Source organism: Callionymus lyra, chromosome 4, assembly GCF_982586985.1.
Source record: "Callionymus lyra chromosome 4, fCalLyr1.hap1.1, whole genome shotgun sequence".
Taxonomy (NCBI): Eukaryota; Metazoa; Chordata; class Actinopteri; order Syngnathiformes; family Callionymidae; genus Callionymus; species Callionymus lyra.
In genome coordinates, this window is record NC_141821.1 from 8,548,082 (window position 1) to 8,569,443 (window position 21,362).

At 39.9% G+C, this 21,362-nt stretch overlaps 1 protein-coding gene across 1 annotated transcript; it reads left to right on the plus strand.

Annotated features, from left to right (window-relative positions):
• The first annotated feature begins 584 nt into the window (after positions 1-584).
• LOC148081683 (serine/threonine-protein phosphatase PP1-beta catalytic subunit) lies at positions 585-19,831 on the plus strand. The gene is made up of 8 exons (XM_087788653.1): positions 585-715; positions 15,407-15,538; positions 15,621-15,851; positions 16,657-16,761; positions 16,822-16,893; positions 18,389-18,540; positions 18,624-18,758; positions 19,422-19,831. Exons 1-8 carry the CDS (start codon positions 664-666, stop codon positions 19,524-19,526), a joined length of 984 nt encoding a protein of 327 aa, XP_087644779.1. The 5' UTR covers positions 585-663; the 3' UTR covers positions 19,527-19,831.
• Positions 19,832-21,362: the final 1,531 nt, after the last annotated feature.

A 21,362-nucleotide genomic window follows, 5' to 3' on the forward strand; every position in this document is an offset into this window, starting at 1 on the left:
TCTGAGCTGCTCTAGTAGAAGAACTCACATTTCTCCGATCCTTAAAACTCTTCACTGGCAGCCAGTTTCTTTCAGGATCAACTTCAAATTCTGGTTCTTACTTTCAGATCTATTCATGGTCAGACCGTCCATCAGTGATCTGATCCAGACTTACACCCCAGCTCGGGCTCTGAGGTCTGTGGATCGGAATCTACTGATGGTTCCTGAACACGGTTCTGGACCAGAGGAGAGAAATCCTTCCAGACTGTTGCTCCTAAGCTTTTGAACCATCTCTGTGTTTGGTGATCTACTGACTCCTTCAAGAAACATCTGAAGACACTTCTATTTTTTCAGGCTTTTCCTTGATTTTCTGGAACTCCTGTTGTGTTTTCAGTTTTATCTTGACCTTTAAAATATATACTTTATTGAATATTGTTTTGATTGTTTAAGTGCTTTGTGACCCTGGTCTGGAAAAGCGCTATACAAATAAAAATTACTTACTTACATCGTGATGATGTGTACGTTTGTAAATTCCGAGGCTCACTTGAAGGCGTCACCATGACCGTATAAGGGAGTCTCCGCGCACACTCTGGGAAGGTGGTGCGTTCGCGGTCGCTCGGGAGAGGCGGTGCCTGCTCAGCCCAGACCCCAGTCTCTGCTCCTGCCACTGCTGCTGCTACAGAAATGGCGGAGGGGGAGTTGGACGTGGACTCGCTCATTTCCAGGCTTCTCGAGGGTGAGTTTGAAACACGAATGATTCCACTTTTGTTTCTATAAAACCTCGCCCTGTTTCTCCCACTGCTAGCATCTTAGCATCGGCGGCTAAACAAAAAGAAATAGTCCCGGTTAGCGACGTTAAACTGCCCATTAGAAGACACACATTCCTACTTTTAAACATGTCTATTTCCTGCTTCTCTGTCCAAGATTCCTTCCGAGTTCTACTTTTACAAGATGAGTCGTTGTGTTCTTTCTTAACGAGACTCCAAACTTGTTGTTAGCTTGTCCAGTGTTTGAAGCCGTCAACAGGCGGAGTGACACAGTAGTAGGGAGACCGAGCCTTAAAATGTCTCCGGTTATTGAAAATATATTTTTATTTACTATTTGTTGTGGTTTATTAATGTCGGTCTTCAGAGAGAGCAACGTTTAAAGATGATCTTTCTGTCTTCCTGTGGTTCTGTTGAGTGTTTTTCACTTTCGGAAAACTGTTGGGTTTCTTAACTGATACTATGAGTCTTAAAGTTAACATTTACATCAGAACACAACAGACATTTTAAACATCTCCATCTAAAACATATTCATTATTGATCATTTACATTTAAAACTTAGTAAGTATTGATCATTTACATCTAAAACATCATCATTATTGAACATTTAAATCTAAAAATTAGCCGCTATTGGTCAATTCCATCCAAAATATATTCAATATTGATCATTTACATCTAAAACTTAGTAAGTATTCATCAATTACATCTAAAACATCATCATTATTGATCATTTACATCCAAAACTTAGTAACTATTTATCATTTACGTCTAAAACTTGGTAAGTATTCATCAATTACATCTAAAACATCATCTTTATTGATCATTTACATCTAAAACTTTGTAACTATTGATCATTTACATCCAAAACTTAGTAACTATTTATCATTTACGTCTAAAACTTGGTAAGTATTCATCAATTACATCTAAAACATCGTCATTATTGATCATTTAAATCTACAACATCGTCATAATTGGTCAGGTCCATCCAAAACATATACAATATTGATCATTTACATCCAAAAATATAGTCGATATTGATCATTTACCTTAGAACTATAGTCAGTGTTGATCATATACATTTACAACATTGTCATTATTGATCATTTACATCTAAAAACAATAGCCATTATTCGTAATTTCCATCCAATACATATTAATTATTGATCATTTACATTAAGAAAAATATAGTGAGTTTTGATCATTTACATCCAAAACCTAGTCAGTTTGAACATTCGCATCCAAAACATAGTCAGTATTCCAAGTAAAACGTAGTCGATGTAGAACATTTTCACCTAAAACTTGGTATTAAACAATAGTCTGTCGATTTACTGTGGAATCACACGTTGAGGTTAAAAAAGGACGGAAGAGACTTTCTTTTTTTTGTTTTAAGGTGAAATACTTGCTCGGTTATGTTTGTTTTTAAGCTTGGAGAAAAAGATGAGAATTAATTTACATTTTTGTAATTCCTCCACTTCTAGGGAACAGACTTAACCTCTGACATTGTGCGAAGTATACTTTTGAATATCCTTATTATCATTACTTTAGATATTCCCCTGTTAAACTATACTTTACGTCTTCTTATGAAGCGCATACACGAAAGTTAGTGAGTTTTAAATGGCGGCCCAGGAACCCTTATTATGGTTTCCTTGAACTATGTTTGGTGAACTTTCTCAGAACGTGTAAATAATGGTTCCATAATATTCTTCCGCCGCGATCATTATTTCCACAGACTGTACTCCTCTTTGTTTGTGGTAAACAATGTTAAAACATGATCAATTCAACCGTTTCCATCCACTCGGATACACGTTGATGTGGATAAACGTGTCCGTGTCGGTCAATCGTCTGTATTGACTGGTCCTAGTTAGATAATACTTCTTAGTCGGCTGCGCTTTACTGAAGGTTCGTTTGATTCAAGTCACGCTGTAGTTGTGATGAAGACACATTTATGTTTCAATATTCGATAACAGGCTAGGGTACCACCGGGGGGGGAGCACGTCTGAATTCTTCACTCCTTTTTAATCTTAGAAAATTTTTGTGAAATTCCCCAGTAAAATATAACAATATAACAACACATTCACAGATGTACCTTTTTGGAGTTTGAAGTAGTGAGAGTGACGGAGTGTGTATTTGCAACGATCTGCCGGTACGATACATATCACGATACAGGGGCGACGAAACCATATAATGAGATATATCGTGATGGTGTATGAACAAAGCTGTATTTGTAGTATTGTCTGAGTACTCTTTTTGTTGCAGCTGTGAATATTTGCATGTTTATTGGACATATAATATTTGGATTATAATATTTCAAACACACTTCATTGAAATGTAAACCCAACAAATTATGGTTTAAAAACGACAACAATGATTTAAAAGCAAGAAAATGTATATAAATATAGATGAATATACATAAAAAATATGTATAATGAATCAATACATTGCTGTCGAATATCTGTACGGTATCGTGGGGGAAAAAGTGTTGCGGTACATCTCCGTATTTAGGATGAGTGTGAAGTTTTTTTGTCTGTTAATTCAGGGCAAGAAAAATGACTAGTACTCACCATCTACTTATGATATTGTATACAAAAACCATAATATAATAAGATGGATAGAAATGTTAATAATCCAGCATAAATCACCAAGTGATCATGATCTAAATGTGGTTCTGTGTCTAAACTCGATCCAATGTATTTATAAAATACATTTCTGTCATTGTGAAAGCGTTTCGTTATAAGCTTATTTAACTTCTGAAGCCTCAAATGCTCCTTGAAGGATGTCCGGGTCACGAGTGAAGGTAGAACCCACTTACGTAGAAGATCCCCTTCTCATATTAAATGTCAACAGGCACAGCTGTCCCTCTTTAGAAACGGACCCGACATACGCACACAGACATTGCTCGGCAACAAGTAAAACACCCGCCGAGTACTGACATCGATTGTCCTGTACACGCTCTGTAGTCGCTCCAGTCGAAATCCAGGTTTCCAAAGGTTAGGACAGAGCGAGTTTTAAGACGAAAAGGCTCGTAATGTCAACTTCATAACGAGTGTTGACAAGATCCTGAAGAAATGAAACTCGCAGCTATTTGCTTTCATCAAACTATTTATTCACAGAGTAGACGGAGACGTTTCATGCCTCTCTTTTGAGATCATGAATGTACGAGCGTCACGAGTGTTGGGACTGTATGGTAACTTATGGTACGTTCAATTTAACCGTTAAACAACCGGCACAGGAACAAGTCAACATCCCAGTAGATTTGACAAATGCAAGCGGGTTGTGCAAGGACGCCTGGTATACTCACTAGGGTTGTATATCGGAAAGACTATTGAGATACTGTAGTAAAAAAATACGTTTTGTGTTTATTTTAAGGATTGTAAATGTAGGAAAACTGTCCTGGCATAGGAAACACCCTTGCTGTGACTCAAATCGCATACTTCTCTTAGTATACTAGAAGTTAGTATGCATCAGGATAGTGTACGTACTAACTAGTAGGCAAATTCTGTACAGATAGTACCGTATTTTCTGGACTATAAGTCGCTCCGGAGTACAAGTCGCACCAGCCATAAATTGGATAATAAAGAAGGAAAAAACATGTCATCTTGAAAGGCAGTTTAAAATAAAAATAGAATAGAGGCAACAACAGGAAAAATAAATAACTAAAAAAATATGAGAAACGAAATATTCGAGATATTTACACCGGTATCAGCACTAGAGACGTGCCATCTTCCTACTGTTCGCTGAAAATGAACCTGTAAGTTTATATATGTATACACACATATACCACCTAACTTCCGTTTACAACGTCACTAAGATGGCAGCCGTTTAGGGTAGATAGTGTCCATCAATACCCACTTTTGTGGGCGTTTTAGTACGCTAATTTAGTGTGCATGGCGCACTAAATTTCGCATACTAAGAATTGGGGCGCACTAAAAATACTAACTTTGAGTATGCAAGTATGCGATTTGAGACACAGCACCTGTGTCAGTGATTCCCCAACCTGTGGGAAGGTTTTGCAACTGGGCTGCAAAATGGTTTCCAAAATGGTATCATATTTTTGTGGGCGGGTGGATGTAGTTATATAAAAATAAAACTACACATACGAATGTTTTAAATGTTAAAAATCGTTAATGATATTAAACATTTTCAAATATTCATTCTTTCTTATTATATATATTTTTCCTTAATCCCAGTATACATGTGACAAGGAAATGAGAACGCATCATAATGCCTTCGTATTGATGGGGTCGGAGGTCGGCCGCAAAGGTTTTTGAGACTTAAAGCCCTGAGTTGGAAAAGGTTGGGGACCTTGTTGTTAAATACCTGTTATTGACCAATACAAGCAAACTCAATGGAACGTTTGCATGTTTATTGTTCATCTAAAAAATCAATACAATGCTGGTGAATATCGGTGCGATATTGTGAAATAAAAAGGTGATATTTAAGTGTATTAAGTGACATTTTCTTGCTTCCCCTGTACTCGCAGGGAGCAGAATAGCAGGACCGTAATGCTTCAAATGGGTGAGAGACGCTTTGCTTGAGCAAATTAAATACCATTGCCAGGAAGTTGGACACATTGGATCTTGTACATTTTCAATTATTTATTATATTATTTTATGCTCCAACAAGCTATAATAATACTTTCTACTCTATTGCATTATTACTGTATATAACTTAAATTAAATGTTCTTTATCTTTTCTTTACAAATAATAATGATATACTTAAAATTTCAATTTTCACTGCAGTGCAATAACACATATTTATTTGTTTATCCAAACCGTTCAGTAAAAGTGCACAACCCCTAAAATGCTGATAGTTGACAGTGGGTTCTGAAGATGGAATACAATGACGGACTGAGTCAGACGCGCATAGAAGGGTTCTTTTATTTTATAGACCGTTAAATATAAAAATCAATGCAATGACTTTCAAAATTAAATGACGTTTATTGTATGATTTTATTCTCACTGTTTATTAAAATGAGTCTGAACTCTGCTGCAATCTGAAAAGGTCTGTAATATGCTTGGAAGTTGGAAGAAAGAAGACCTTTTGTCACAATTGTCCAAATACAATGTATGCAAGGGTATGTATATCTAAATAAACCCAAATCAAGTAAACTGTTGATCTTTGTGTGACGTCCAAATGTGTACGATTGAAACCTTAATTCTCAATTTCTTAAGGAAAAGTTAAGATTCTTTGATGGTCGATAAAGTGTTTTCAATTCACTTGGAAGTGTTTCATGTTTTTGACGTTCACAGCATCACAACCAACATAAAGCAGGTGTGTGCGTCTGAGAGAGTTGTGTAGCGTGTACTCGAGCAAAACAGAAAATTAACAGTTTAAAATGAGGGTTTTTTTCATTCAGTGGAAGAAACACAAACCGCAACAATAAGGACTGATGTGATAAGTGTAGAAACTAAGGCCTAAATGTCTGGTTTATATTTGTGTCGACGACTAATGTTTTGTGACGATCATCTTTTCAGTGTGTGTTTTCTAATCTATTACAATTTATATCACTTTGCTAGTATAATTAAATGGTGTCCTTCCACACAAGAGTGGATCATCAGCGATCTAAGAACAAGGCGTCCTGTTCTGGCAGCAGACGCACCAGGTGGATGTCGCACAGCAAAGTAAAGTTTACCGGTAGTTCAACTCTTTTCTTAAGGAAGACTATGACAGTAAGCAAATAGATGAATGCTATGCCTGTCATGCCCTCACCAGGATTTGACAAAGTGTAGTATAACGTGAGTGCATTAAATCTGACGAAAGAATATCAAAATAATGAAATAAATGTGCCGTATCGTGAGTCCAGTCTTTTATGAGGCCTTTCTATGTTGAAACAATTGTGTTCTACCCTGGTACGTACAGTCAAGCTCACTGAAGTCTGAACAATTGTTAAGAAAAAATGGGTTGGAAACGGTGACTCGGATATTTAGTGGAATTCCAGTAGAAACAGTATTTTCTAAACTTTTATTTTAATTTCACTAAAAACTCCAAAAAATGGTTCGAGAGATGAAAAGATGATCGGAACATATATGGATCGAGTCCAGACACGATTTGTTTCGATGCAAATTTTGTATGTTTACTTCGATCTTAGATGCTTACGTTGACATTCTGGGATGCTAGGAAGTAAAACGCAGCGAGACTATATGCGATAAAACGATTATTGGATTATTTGCCATATCTATTGATGGTTTAAAACAAGTTAACGTTTAGATCGTCATCCATAAAAGAATATGCCAGGTTTAAGATTTGAAATTTCCCAACATTTGAATGTAGAATTTTTGTAGAAATTGATGATTAATATTATAGCTGTGACTCGATGATGTCATTGTTGAAGATGGTACACTTCAATAATTATCCCTGTCTGTCATAGATCTCTTCTAAAAGATGTGTTGACCCAAAAATATCATAACACGCATGCGAGTATTTTCAAATGTGGGATTGAAAAGTAGCCATACTTCGTCAGCTCCAGCCCCAGAACCCTGGCACACTTAGGAATTCTTAGTGTTTTACAATTCCTCCAGTTTAATTTTACCCAACTGGGTTCCCTGCAAATACTCGTATTAACTAATCCAGAGTTTGTTGACTGAATGTGAGTTTGACTATGCAATCGATCGTTAAACGATAACGTAGAAAGCTAGTTTAGCGTTTGTTGTTTTCCTGCCTGATCTTTATTGTTGCGTTTAGTCACTCGCTAGCCTTGGCTCGTCCAGCGTCCCCCCCGACGCTGCCCACGCTCACTCAGACTTCAACCACAACAAGTCCTTTGTGCGCTCGGCCAGTGCAGGTGGTGCAGAGACTCGCTGTGGCACCACGATCTACTCTATGGAGGACTGGTGTTGATTGTGCCGGCCATGGAAAAGTTTTTCTCCCTTCCCAGAGTTTCCCTTTTTGTATTCTGCTTTACAGGCAAATACAACTGCCAAATGGATATTTGCATCCACAGAAATCTACCCGGCAGCTTTTCTCCTTGTAGGAAGGAGTTGTTTACTTTGTCAAAAATGACTTGTACAGTAGAAACTCAAACTTTCTCCTCACAATAAGATCAGAACTTTTCTCTCTGGTTGTTTGAAACCGAGCCAGCTTGCCACATATATATATATATATATATATATATATATATATATATATATAATTTTTTATAAATAAGCTGTGACATGTAGTCAAACAAGTAGTCATCAACAAACCACTGCACATTCTAATGATCTTAAGATGTACACAATATATTGTTATTTCAAAGAGGTTTTCTTTTAACCAATTCAAATATTTGTTTTCCTCTAGGAAATGTCAATGAATATTTCTTAAGATAATAATGCGGTGCAATTTAAAGGTATGTAAAATTGAACAGTCATTTGAAAAGATTCAATATTGTTGTAATGGAGAAGTCTTCAATGACCGTGTCCTGGTTTCTGTGTGTGTAGCCGGGCTAAACTAGATTTGTTGTGTAAGGTACTCTGATGAATAACAGACACTTGACTTTAGATGCATTAACCTTCATCGTGTCTTGATTTCTTGGTAAATACTCATACGTTTGTGTTCCAAACTCCTGATGTTTCTGACAAAAGCAGTAAAATCAACAGTAAGAGAAACTAAAACTTCTCCAACCTCTTCATCCCACCATTAATTCCATTTGTATCGAAAGATTTTCCTCGACAAAATTCAGGTTAAACCATATAATTTTTATGTTTTTTTTTTTCCCTCTCCTGCATAAACGTTGAACACTTGCGTCCCTGAGCTTCAGTCGTCTCTGTCTTCATGCTGTAGTTTCTGTCGAATGTGCACGACTTGTGCTGCGATCCTGGCTGTTGGCCTGGTGCTCTGTTATGGAAACAACAATAGCGGAGCCTGTGCGTCGGAGAACTTTCACCCCCTGGCACCAAACGCCGCACAAAGCTTATGACGACTCTTTTCAGCCGTACTGCCTTTATCCATAAGGTATAAATAGGTCTTCGTTCTGCCCACCTCTACGACTACCAGGTGCCCCCCCCCATGAACACTTCTTGCATTTGCACCTCTGTGCGGTCTCCCCCACGTTCTCTCAGCACCACCAATCCTCCCGTCGCAGTTTGAACCTTTCTTCAGCCTCACAAAGACCGCCTTTCTCCCTCGCCACTCCGATGCGAACAAAACAAGCTGTGAGAATGCCACGGCCCCGCAGAAATGGCTGCTCAGTAGGTCCGGACTGACTCCGTACTCCTCAAAGCGAAGGAAGGTCAATGTTTTCCATGGAAGCCGTGTTGTCGAGGGGCACTGAGCTGTTGCGCTGCTGGAAAAAATGTTGTCTAAGACCTAAAAAGGCCAGGCTTGAAGTCGGATGCTTCAGTGTTGCACAGTCATCGCTGCTCTGAGCGCACCGGTGCCTCGACCAATAGAAGGTGTTCTATGAAGGCCCGGGTTCGAAAGGTCTTTGACAGCCAGTCCATAAAGTTATACTCGTGTTTAACTCGTACGCGTTCCCAAGAGTTAAACTCTTTACCTTCCGTCTGTTTCAATTGAAAACGCTTTGTCTTCTATACAGAAGTACTTCTCCGACTGTGGCCTAAAATCAAATTTCATCAGTATGATGAATATTTATTTAATATACTTATGGGTGCAATTTCTGTGGTCGATTGTGATTTCTTTTTAAAAATAAATTTGCTTTTGAAATTGAGAGGATTGTGAGGATCACAAAACCTGGATACCAATTGTATTTCGAGAGTTGTTATTGTCATTATAGAGTTTTTAAAATGCACAATTACGAAGTTTGTTTTGAATTCTGGCAGTAAAACACGACGAAAGAAAAGGGGCATCACACACACACACACTAACTGATCTACTGGGTTCTAAATAAGCTCATATCTGAATGTAGTTTCTTTTTGAATATTGATTTCATTCTTTTTTCAGTTTTGCTTTGACTCATGTAATGAGAGAAACTAATGAAATGGAGATGAACAAACCTTCCCGAGCTCCAAAGTTTTCTCGACCTACAAGTATTTAAACGATCGACTCGTTGTCTTTGGGTTCGGGGAAATAAATGTACATATTTCCAGAGCCCTGCTGATCTGGTTCCCCCACTCCATCAGATACCAGCAGCCCAGAGCGTTCCCTCTGTCCCGACTTCCTCCAGCCCTCGTACACTGACGCCCATTTATGGTCAAGCCTGCGACTTCGCAATCTGTCACCAATTCCCTCATCTCTTACCCTCTCGTGCGTTCTTTAAATAAACCGAAAAGAATAGCTGACCCGTTTAGGCTAAAAACAAGTGGTTATGTAGTTGAGTAGATGTAATGGCATCTGCATCCTAATCTTCTATAGCGTGACGCCCTCTGTGTTCATCTAAATTGCCTAAAAAAAAAAAAGAGTTTTTCCATCGAGCTTTTAACTAAAAACTAAATGGTTTGATCAAGTGATGACACGGTCTATGTTGCGTAACGGCTCTCGGTGTGTGTTTCAGTACAATAGTGTGTTGGCAGTACCTGAGTTACTCCCAAATATTTGGCACATTCCTCTGCTGAATCAGCTGTATTTCTATTCTATAAACAGTGACGCTATTGTGCTCTGAGGGATCCAGAACTGGAGATGAGACCGGCTATTGACGGCCTTTTGTGGCGAACAATTTGCTTTTTTGTTCATGCGGTTCAGTAATTGGTCTGGTTTTTTGAAGAAGCACTTGAAGTCCACATCGACTCCTGAAGAGATTTCATCACAGTTGGAAATGTGCGACTAGTGTGGTCTTGATCTTCATGGGAAATCATTACATGTTCATTATCGAAACAAAGCTTCATCCTGGTTGAAAACGTTGTTGAAAGTATCTTTTTTTTAACGCTTAAAACCACTTTAATTTTTGGCCATTTGCACAAGGTGGTCAATAGCCAAGAATAGAATTTGATTTTCTCAATTGAAACAAATGTAGCAAGTTAAACGACTCCTTCTATATTGTAATAAATCCACCTCTATACACACTTTTTCATATTAACAAGTGGAATCATACAGTCACAAGAATGGGCCTGCATGGACCTTTTCATTTTAATTGCGTGGTTTTAAACTGCTTCTTCAGAACTAGTTAAGAAAGAAAAACACTGAACATCAGAGTTGATAATGAACAGCAATTCAATTCTGCTGTAAAAAAAAAACAATTTGACCTTTTTAATGCTGTTTTTTTTTTTTTATCCTTGAGGCTTCCGTTTGAATCTTGTTGAGGGAACATTTTTGAATCATGATTGTTTTATTGAGTTTGTTTTATGCTTGGAAAGTAATGTGAAAATGAACTCCTTGGTCGAACAAAGCACTCCAGAGATTTATCTTTAGAATAATAGCCACGGCATCATATATGTTAAGCTTTATCATCTCTTAATTATAATGTATTGTTCTGTACTGACACTCAAAAAAGGCACAATGGTAATATATAAGAAAAAGAAAAGCCTTGTAGGGAAGAGATACGTGTTGTTTCGTCTGATTCAGACGCTTGAATTATGGACGGACCTGCTCCGGAGTCGGGGGCTCGGAGCTGCAGGAATGTTCAGCCAGAGATTTGAGTCAGAGCCGACGTCAGCAGGCTTAGACCGGGGAGATGGAGAGAGAGGCGGTGACCCAGAATCCTGGGCCGAGCCAAGAACACCACCTTAAGATAAACAAAAGTAGGTGGAGATTGAACTCTTGGGAGGAGAATATCTGTGTACAACAACAATTCCCGAGGACGAGAGTGATGTCAAATCCTGTGTTTAAAAAGTGGCATCAGATGTTTCCCAGTATTTATTCAAGCATAGTTTGTTTAGTAGAGATGTCTTGAGTAAGTTTCAGGAGATCATCGCAAGTGAACTATTGGCTTGTGTAAAGTAAAAATGTATATTTGGTGTCATCAACCATTATTTTTACTCCAAAAGAATAAATCAAGACGCCATCTTTAATGGTCGACTATGAACACGGCCAACTCCAGACTAGGACACAAGACTGGCGACTAGAAGGTTTTCGTGACGGGCGGTGGAGTGTCGGCGTTATCCTGCAGGTCGTGGGTTGACAATGCCACAGTATCTGCGGATCGGCGTCTTTCCCGAGACGCAACGGTGGCTCTGGTCTGAAATGCCTTCACTAGCAAATTGGTCTCCTTTGGTTGCCATGGAAATGCGATGTGGGTGAGAAGAGAGGAGGGTGTGCACCGCTCGACACTCTCTCCGTCTCACCCTCCTCTCCTCCTGAGTGGGTAGCTGCAGTGCAGTGGCGACGGAGCAGAGGATGCTGGGATGCCTCCCCACCGAGGCCCCGGAGTGGTACGATCTAAAGTCAAGGTCGCCGTGACCATGTGTGTCAGAGAACAGTGGGACTTAAGTGTTCCTTTCTGAAGTCGGGTCGGTAACTTCACCTGAGCGACGGAAGGGGTTTCCCTCCCATGCGTGTCCTACATCAGACCTGCAAACACAGCAGTGAGTGAAGCGAGGAAGGGGTGTGAAGTCACTCGCTTGGCATTCAAAGCACATTTCATGAGACAAACAATCCTGCATGTGTTTTATTTTAACTCTTACCACTTCACCGAGCCATTTTTCCCCATGAAGCTTTGACACATGACACTTTGTCATGTTGTATTCAACTCTGAAGCCGTCACTTGATAAACCTTGTGTGAGGACCATTGCCAAACCTTCGTACTTTCACAATAAACTATTTAATTGAATGAAAAACGGCTGTCAAATTTTCAAAAGGAACCTTTACAAATAAAAATTACTTTTTTATATTGCATTATATTTTCTAGAGTCCATCTAGTTAAGGTATGGTTACCGTCTTTTCCGCACTATAAGGCGCCCTTAAAAGCCTTTAATTATTTTTTTTTTTAAACCGACCGTATGAACATTACCTGGTGCGTGACTTGTTTACAAAAGCTTTCATGACTTTGAGCCAACACACCGGGGGCGGGATTACGTCGTTGCGTCATCACGGGGTGGGATTTACTACCCATGTCACATGGTGGACGGCTATGGCGTGATATTACTGCTACCGGTTTGAGCGAGTGTGTCTTGGTTTTTTTGTGCACTCAAAATCACTCTGCTGCACGCTCAACCAGTCATACTCGTGCACTCTAGCTGTCAAACATGCGCTCAACTTCACTGTTGCTCGCTCAACATTTGTCTCACACGCTGCTGCTCGAAGCCTTTTAAACATTTTTTTGAATGATAGGAGTAAAGGGAGTTGTCAGAACTCTTAATAAAGTTTGCACAGCTTTATCTATTGGATACATAACGCAACCCCAGTCAAACGTTTGACTGTATCTTTTATTCTATGCTATCCGTCGCAAAGTATTTATGAAAACCTTTCTAAAATAGGCCATTCATTGAAGGTGCTCCTTATAATCCAGTGCCGCTTAATAGTGCGGATAATACGGTAACTTAATGATAACGACAAGGTAGGTGCATGGGCCCCTAAGTTGCATGAAGGGATGTGGTTGGGTCACAGGGGGTCAGTCATTGGTGGAGAGGTCAACTGAGTTGAGAGGGAGTGTGTGTCCATTGATATCTGATCCCTGCAGGGGTTAAATATAGACCAAGTTTGATCCTCCGTCTGATGCGAGCGCTTGCGATAAAAGGCTGTTTGTGAGCCAGACTTCATAAATATTTACCTTCTGCACTCAAAGCCAAGAGGACCAGCATCATGTTACACATGTCAGTCTTCCAGTCAATGCTTCAGTTTTCAAAGCAGCAACAACATTCCAGTGCCGACGAGCACGTTTTTCCCTCGACGGTAAACGCGAACTTCTCCGTCCGAAACGGCGAGATTCCTCTCCGATGATCACAGATCTACTCGTTCAACTACAGCCGCTTGGGTTTCCGTTGGGTTGCCAAGGTGTCAACTGGCAGAAACCTTGACCTACTTCTAAATGTTACCAAGCAAGTCCTGGTCTGGTGACCTAGCTCGGGTCACATGCTCTCTAAGTGGAATTCTCACCTACTTGCTTGACATCAGAACCGAGGAAAACGACTTGTAAAGAACGCTCGCTAGAAAGGTCTCTGCTACGCAGAAAATATTGATATATCGCAATGTTTTTATTCCCGATACTGTATCGATCACTTTTTTTTTTTTCCTTTGAAATAACATTTTACTTGAAGTTATTTTATGGTTTATATTTCAATGGGGTGAGTAAAAATCATTTAATATTTTATTTTACAATTAACACAAATATTTACGGCGTTTAGTCATTTTCCGTGGTGCCATTAAACCTCCGACCACTAGTTGGCAACATTCATCATATCCTTTGTGACGGTAAAAAGTAAAGTAACATCAAAACTGGGGAAATTGCAGCAATGAGTTAAAAAGAAAGGATACACCATAGTCCAGCAACTTTTAAAGCTGATGTTTGGACTCATTTTAAAACGAAGTTTAAAGTTTAAAAAATAAACACTGACAGATACTGGATGTCGCTCCAGCTTGTTTGAGATGTTACTGTAAACTTGCATTAACAATGAAGTGAATTTGTTATATTTTGAGAAGCACTTTTCACATTTGATTCGAGAAAGTATTTGATCATTTCTTTGTTGAAAAAGTGTTTCTTTAAAATAAACAATATGTCGTTGTTCCTACAGTCTCATATCCCACTGTATCGTATCGTCACACATGTATCGTGATATGTATCGCCAGATTCTTGCTAATACACAGCCCTACTTCTTCATGTTGGACAGAAATCGATGAATCTTCAAAGGTCAAATTTAGGTGTAGTTGTCAGCTTTAGCTTAAGTTTAAAGTTTAGCCTTGGCATTCACGCTTGGGTCACATTGTGTTTTGGATTTAACTTATACCAGCATCTTCCGGTATAAGCTATCAGAGGTCATCACAGAGGTCATGTTATGGATCATAGATTCAAGAGGTTGTTCTTTCTCTTTATGTTCTTCTTCTTATTTTATTGTTATTTATTTTTTATTGTTTATGAAAAATTGCTGGCTATTGGAAAAAAACAATTTCCCGAAGGAGACCTCCTGAGTGATCAATAAAGTTTTACCTTACCTTACCTTAATTGATCCCAATTTAGGGTAGAATTTGCTCGGTTAAGGGATTATTATTGATCAATCACTGCTGAGTTTATAGTCATGCATTAAAATACCAAGAGCCAATTGAAGTGCTGAATGAGTTATAAAATCGTGTATTTTATTTAAAGTTTCTTATCAAACCAAAGTTATCTCAAGACACTTTTGGAGATCCTGGATCCAGCAGCAGCTCTGTAGGTGTAGCCCTGTTGCTCCTGGAGAGTAGTTTTAGTCGTCATTAAAATCAAAAAAATCATTAAAAAATTGTTGAGGAACTGAAGCAAAAAAGTAATTTGTTGGGTAAAGGATGACAAAAACATGGATAATTAAGAAAGATTGCCAGTTTCACTGCTGTGTTCTCTGTGCAATGACTATTAAAGAAAGTCTAAAGTTTTTGTTTGAACCTCCACTTGGACTGTCAAACACTTCTATCCAAAAACATGTGTGAGATTTGTCTTCTGGCTCTCTTTGGAAAGATGGTTAACTGGTTTACCTTGCTAGCTACCTTGCTTTTGGTTGTAGTCAAACTGAACCGGCTAAACTAGATGATACTATTAGATAATACTTCGGAGTGGAGTTGAAATTCTCACGCTTAGGTCAACGACGGCACAAGTGTTGTCGGCGTAAGACTAGGGAGGTTGTCCCACAACTTCACCCGACGTCAACGGCTGCTCTTCTCTCTCCAGTGCGAGGATGTCGACCAGGGAAGATCGTCCAGATGAGCGAGGCGGAGGTGCGCGGCCTTTGCATCAAGTCCCGCGAGATCTTCCTCAGTCAGCCCATCCTCCTGGAGCTGGAGGCTCCTCTCAAAATTTGTGGTCAGTAGCATCACCACCACTTATGGTGTCATCATCATCATCATCATCTGGACCCTAGTGACGGTCCACGCCTTCTCCTCAGGTGACATCCACGGCCAGTACACAGACCTGCTCCGGCTCTTCGAGTACGGCGGCTTCCCGCCCGAGGCCAACTACCTGTTCCTGGGCGACTACGTGGACCGAGGGAAGCAGTCGCTGGAGACCATCTGCCTGCTGCTCGCCTACAAGATCAAATACCCAGAGAACTTCTTCCTGCTGCGAGGCAACCACGAGTGCGCCTCCATCAACCGCATCTACGGCTTCTACGACGAGTGTGAGTGCTCTCTTGTTTTTTAACACCCACCTGACCAGAGCGGCGAGAAACTGCTGATATGATTAGTATCAATTTATAGTGATACTGTAGTAACGAGGATATACTTGTAGTATTGTCGAGGACTTGACGTTGGTGTTGCAGAATTTACAGACCACATGACTCTTGACTGTTTTGATTTTTTTTTTAAATTTGAAACCATAATAATTGGTCTGTTCAAAAATATTTATTAACCAATATATTACAATATATTTTAATATTACAATATTTGGTTTATATTTCATTATATTTCCTTGATTTTATAGTGTATAGAATAATTACGTTATTTATTTTTAATTGACATGCAAATATTAATATCAGTCCTGAAAATGACTGAGGACGAGAGGATACAGTTGACTTCAGAACATTTTTTAAAGTTGATGTTTGGACACATTTTGGTTTTAAAACCATTTAAAGTTGTTACGAAACACTAACACCAGAGTCAAGCACTCGAATTTATTACAGATGTATCCTTGTCTCTACAATAACACATAATATATCACAATGTACTGTATCCTTGCCCCTGTATCGTATATCCAGGTTCTTGTCAGTACACACCCCTACAAATGGTATCAGGCTACCGGAGTCGACTGTATCCTCTCGTTCTCAGTGACCTCGCTGGATTTTATTTTGCTGTGCACATGTAATGATAACAATAAAAATAAAATATGGTTTGAAAGCCAAAAAAACATAGATTGTGTTAAATATTAATATAAAATCTTGAAAACATGTTGCAAAATTTAAAAGTATCTACGTTTTCTAACTGCAGGCAAACGCAGATTCAACATCAAACTCTGGAAGACCTTCACAGACTGCTTCAACTGTCTGCCCATCGCCGCCATCGTGGACGAGAAGATCTTCTGTTGCCATGGAGGTGAGATACGCTTCTTCACACTTTAAGAGCCGGATCTTAACCCTTCACTCACCGCCTCAGGCCTGTCCCCGGACCTGCAGTCCATGGAGCAGATCCGACGCATCATGAGACCCACAGATGTTCCCGACACAGGTGCGCTCTCGTCCATGTTGTGACAGATTTGTGTGCGTTGAAGTCTGATGTTTGCAGAGTTAGTCAAAGATCACTCGAGGTGTGGTTGTCAAAATGTAGACGTGACATATTCCAAACTCCTTCTGCTTACAACTAGGGTTGTCAACGTATATACATCTGTAGTCGAGGCGCATTACTGTCGTGTGAAGGTTACGACACATGACCACTAGAGGGTTCTGTCTCCCTTGAAACACCTATTAATGCCATTACAGCAAAGCCCTTCCAGATGTTATCAGACATGAATTCTTGCGCCTTGTGGGCCTTGTGTAACAATTTTGTTTACTGACCACAAACAGATTGTATGTGTTTCATAACGCTCAAAATGTGCTACGAAAATGAACCGCGGGTCACCGTAGTATTACTCCCAGGGTCACCGTAGTATTACTCCCAGGGTCACCGTAGTATTACTCCCAGGGTCACCGTAGTATTACTCCCAGGGTCACCGTAGTAATTCTACCAGGGTCACCGTAGTAATTCTACAAGGGTCACTGTAGAATAACTCCCAGGGTCACCGTAGTATTACTCCCAGGGTCACCGTAGTATTACTCCCAGGGTCGCCGTTGTATTACTCCCAGGGTCACCGTAGTAATTCTACCAGGGTCACCGTAGTAATTCTACCAGGGTCACCGTAGTAATTCTACCAGGGTCACTGTAGAATAACTCCCAGGGTCACCGTAGTATTACTCCCAGGGTCACCGTAGTAATTCTACCAGGGTCACTGTAGTAATTCTACCAGGGTCACCGTAGTATTACTCCCAGGGTCACCGTAGTATTACTCCCAGGGTCGGCGTAGTATTACTCCCAGGGTCGGGTTAGTATTACTCCCAGGGTCGCCGTAGTATTACTCCCAGGGTCGCCGTAGTATTACTCCCAGGGTCGCCGTAGTATTACTCCCAGGGTCGCCGTAGTATTACTCCCAGGGTCGCCGTAGTATTACTCCCAGGGTCGCCGTAGTATTACTCCCAGGGTCGCCGTAGTATTACTCCCAGGGTCACCAAAGTATTCCTTCTGAGGTAACTGTAGTATTACTCCCAGGGTCACTCTAGTATTACTGTGCAAGGCTCCATAGTGATGCGCGTTGCGGAGTAATGCTACGAAGCCGCACTATGTTTATTTTGTAACTTATGATCATTTCAAATACATGTTTAAGTACATAAAACACATGTGTGTGAATACAATATTTAAACTTCTTGTCTCATCTTTTTAACAAACGTTAAAACAAATGAATAAACTCTTTTGAGTCTTCGCTGTCAACGTCTCGACTGCCGTACGAGATAGAAGACGTCTTTGAGGTGACGGTTGAAGAAGTGTCTCTGAAGCCTGTCCGAGTGAGACCTCCTCGTCTGCCGCTCATTAAAACCTGCGCGACCTTATAAGGCGCTGAGGCGACGGCACTTCCTCTTAAGGAGGACTGGAGCGTCTCCCGTTGTTAATGGACCCTCTGGTCCTCCCGCAGGACTCCTGTGTGACCTCCTGTGGTCCGACCCGGACAAGGACGTGCAGGGTTGGGGCGAGAACGACCGCGGCGTCTCGTTCACGTTCGGCGCCGACGTGGTCAGCAAGTTCCTGAACCGCCACGACCTGGACCTGATCTGCAGAGCCCACCAGGTCCCCGACACACACACACACACACAACTGTGAAGTGTTTCCACACACACGGCTTCTAACCCCCGTCTCTGTGGCGCCCCCAGGTGGTAGAAGACGGTTACGAGTTCTTCGCCAAGCGCCAGCTGGTGACTTTGTTCTCGGCTCCAAACTACTGCGGAGAGTTCGACAACGCAGGTGGCATGATGAGCGTGGATGAGACCCTGATGTGTTCCTTCCAGGTACGGGGGTGATGGGGGTGAGAGGGGTTAGGAGGGGGGACAAGTGAATGTTGTGTTGGACAGAAACTATCTGAATTAGACCTGAGGAAAGTGCGGCCCGGGGGCCACATGCGGCCCTCGTAATGTCAAAGTATGATCATGTATAAATGGTTCTAATGCATTAACAAATGTATTTTGTATTTACTATTCGTTTACATTTTCAACATAACACTTCCCTCCCTTTTGTGTGTAATTTAATATGTTTTTTAAGTAGTTAATTGAATAAATGTTTTTAAAAAAAACACATCTATACAAGAATACAATTGCAGCTTATTTAGCTTAATAAATGTGCCTTAATGACTCGTGTCCTTTATTATTAGTGATTTCTTTTTGCTTGACGGTCCCTGACAACATTCACAGAATTGAATGTGGCCTTTAGAGAGTTTTAGTTGCCCACCGTTGATCTGAATATTTAACTGTTTATTCTCATAACTTGTTAGCATGCTAGCTAGTGTTAGCACCAGCATAAAGAGTCGTGGGGAGTGGGGGGGGGCATCAGGTATAGGCCAGTGTGGGTTTTTTCCTGATGTCACGTGGGCGCCCTCTGGTGGTTTAAATGTGCGGCTACATACTTCACTCTTCATTCCTCTGAACCTTCCGCTCTCTTCTCTGGGTTCCCTTCAGATCCTGAAGCCGTCTGAGAAGAAAGCCAAGTACCAGTACGGAGGGATGAACTCGGGCCGGCCCGTCACTCCTCCCCGCACAGCCCAACCTCCAAAGAAACGATGAAGGAAAAAAAAGACGCCGGTTCCACATTGTTCACCCCACGAAATAGACGACTTTCTTTTTTGAATAAAACCTGACTTTTTCTTTCCCCCTCTGACCTCCCTCTCTCCCTCTCTCTCTCTCTCTCTCTCTCTCTCCTGCTTCTGTGTAACACTCGAATTAAAACGTTTTTTTTTTTCCTCCTGTAGCATAAAAAAAAGTTTTTTTTGTTCTTTGTTGTGACGCAACAAATGGAAGAAGATTTCTGTTTCTTCACCCAACATGTCGGGTGTTTAACGACGACTGCTGGTTTTCAATAAATAATCATCTGAACATTCGCCTCGTTTCTTGTAAACTAATCATATTATTTATTTACAGAGCAATTTTTTGGTACTTCTTTAGATCTGAGGTTGTTGTTGTTCGTGGAGCTCGGGGACGTCCAGGAGCAAACAGGAAACGCTCGTGTGAGTCGAGGAAAATGAATGTTGACGATGTGTCTTATTCAAGATATTGATAATGATTTTTATCATGTAACTATTGTGTTTTTTTTTCATTTTCTTCCCTGGAGTGAATGTGTTGAGTGACATGTTTGTTGTGGAATCTCTGGCTTCCAAGTGAGTCACATGGGTGTTTCCGCCCCGTCCTGAGGGCCCGCGACTGTGACACTATTACCAGAAACGCTAGCTTCGCCTTTCAAAATAAAGGCTGGGACGTAAATTGAAATGGAATTCTGTGCAAATACTAAATATTTAAAAGAACGGATGTTGAAATAACTTTTAATTTTTCATAAAACTCCTGATAGTAGGATACTGAGACATGTTTTCCCGGATGATTGTGCAAACAAAACTACTTTCGGGTAATCGACGGTTCTACTCCGAGTCCCTTAAAAATATTGCTTAACTATTCATTAACTCTGATTGGTTTTTCCTGTCTTTTGATGAAGGAGATCTATCTGAACATGTCCAAACTTCTGAAAGCTGCGAGTCGACCGTATCCTCTCGTCCTAAGTCGTTGCACTGATATGGCTGGATTTTATTGTTACTTTAGCTGCGGAGGATGTGATGGCTGCTGCCATCTAGCGGCCGCACGTTTAATTGAGTCACAAAATGATTCATTGTCAATTTAAAAAAAGATTGTTTTATTTAACACTCTTTTATTGTAATAGAAACCATGAAAAAACTAAAGTACAAATATGATGAAATCCTCTCAAAACTAATATTTTTTTCTCACGCACCTACTCGCGACATAAGAACAACAAAGCAAATATTTCTACAAACAAACTAAAACATTTCTCACTTGTCGTATAATTATGTAATGAAAGATAATAAGACATACCATCGAAATAAATAAAATGGAAAATAATAATAATAAAAGACGTAATCACTGAAAAATTGTCCGAAAACTCATAAATTCCTGTAAAAATTTCCGTGAGGAAATCTCATTCATAATTTGCTTTTTAAATCTTGATCAATGTTATACTTACAATTTGTAAATGTGAATGTTAATATTTTGAGTGCTTCTTTCTTTTAAATTCATGATTTTTTATTTTAATCTTGGTTTTGATAAAACAACAATGTAAGTTTAAATTCTAAATTCAGAGTTGTATGAATATTTATGAAAACAAAAAGCAAGGTATATACATTTTCTATTCACTTTAAGAGTTAATAAACGAATATTTTAATACAAGTGGGATAAATTTCATCAATCATTTTTAAATCACATTTCTGTGGAAGAAAATGTGAATTCATAAAACTCTGACTTCGATAAAATTTCAAGCACTGTTTTTGTTACATTTGTTTTAACGGATAGATAAATGAATGTGTACATTTCAACAGAAAAAAAATATTCAATGTAACCAAT

Bases quoted from the DNA above. Each gene is read 5' to 3' on its own strand.
- LOC148081683 (XM_087788653.1), top strand. From the start codon at position 664: ATGGCGGAGGGGGAGTTGGACGTGGACTCGCTCATTTCCAGGCTTCTC. The intron at 15,539-15,620 runs GTCAGTAGCATC...CCTTCTCCTCAG, and splicing joins GGCTCCTCTCAAAATTTGTG to GTGACATCCACGGCCAGTAC. The intron at 18,541-18,623 runs GTCCCCGACACA...TGGCGCCCCCAG, and splicing joins TGATCTGCAGAGCCCACCAG to GTGGTAGAAGACGGTTACGA.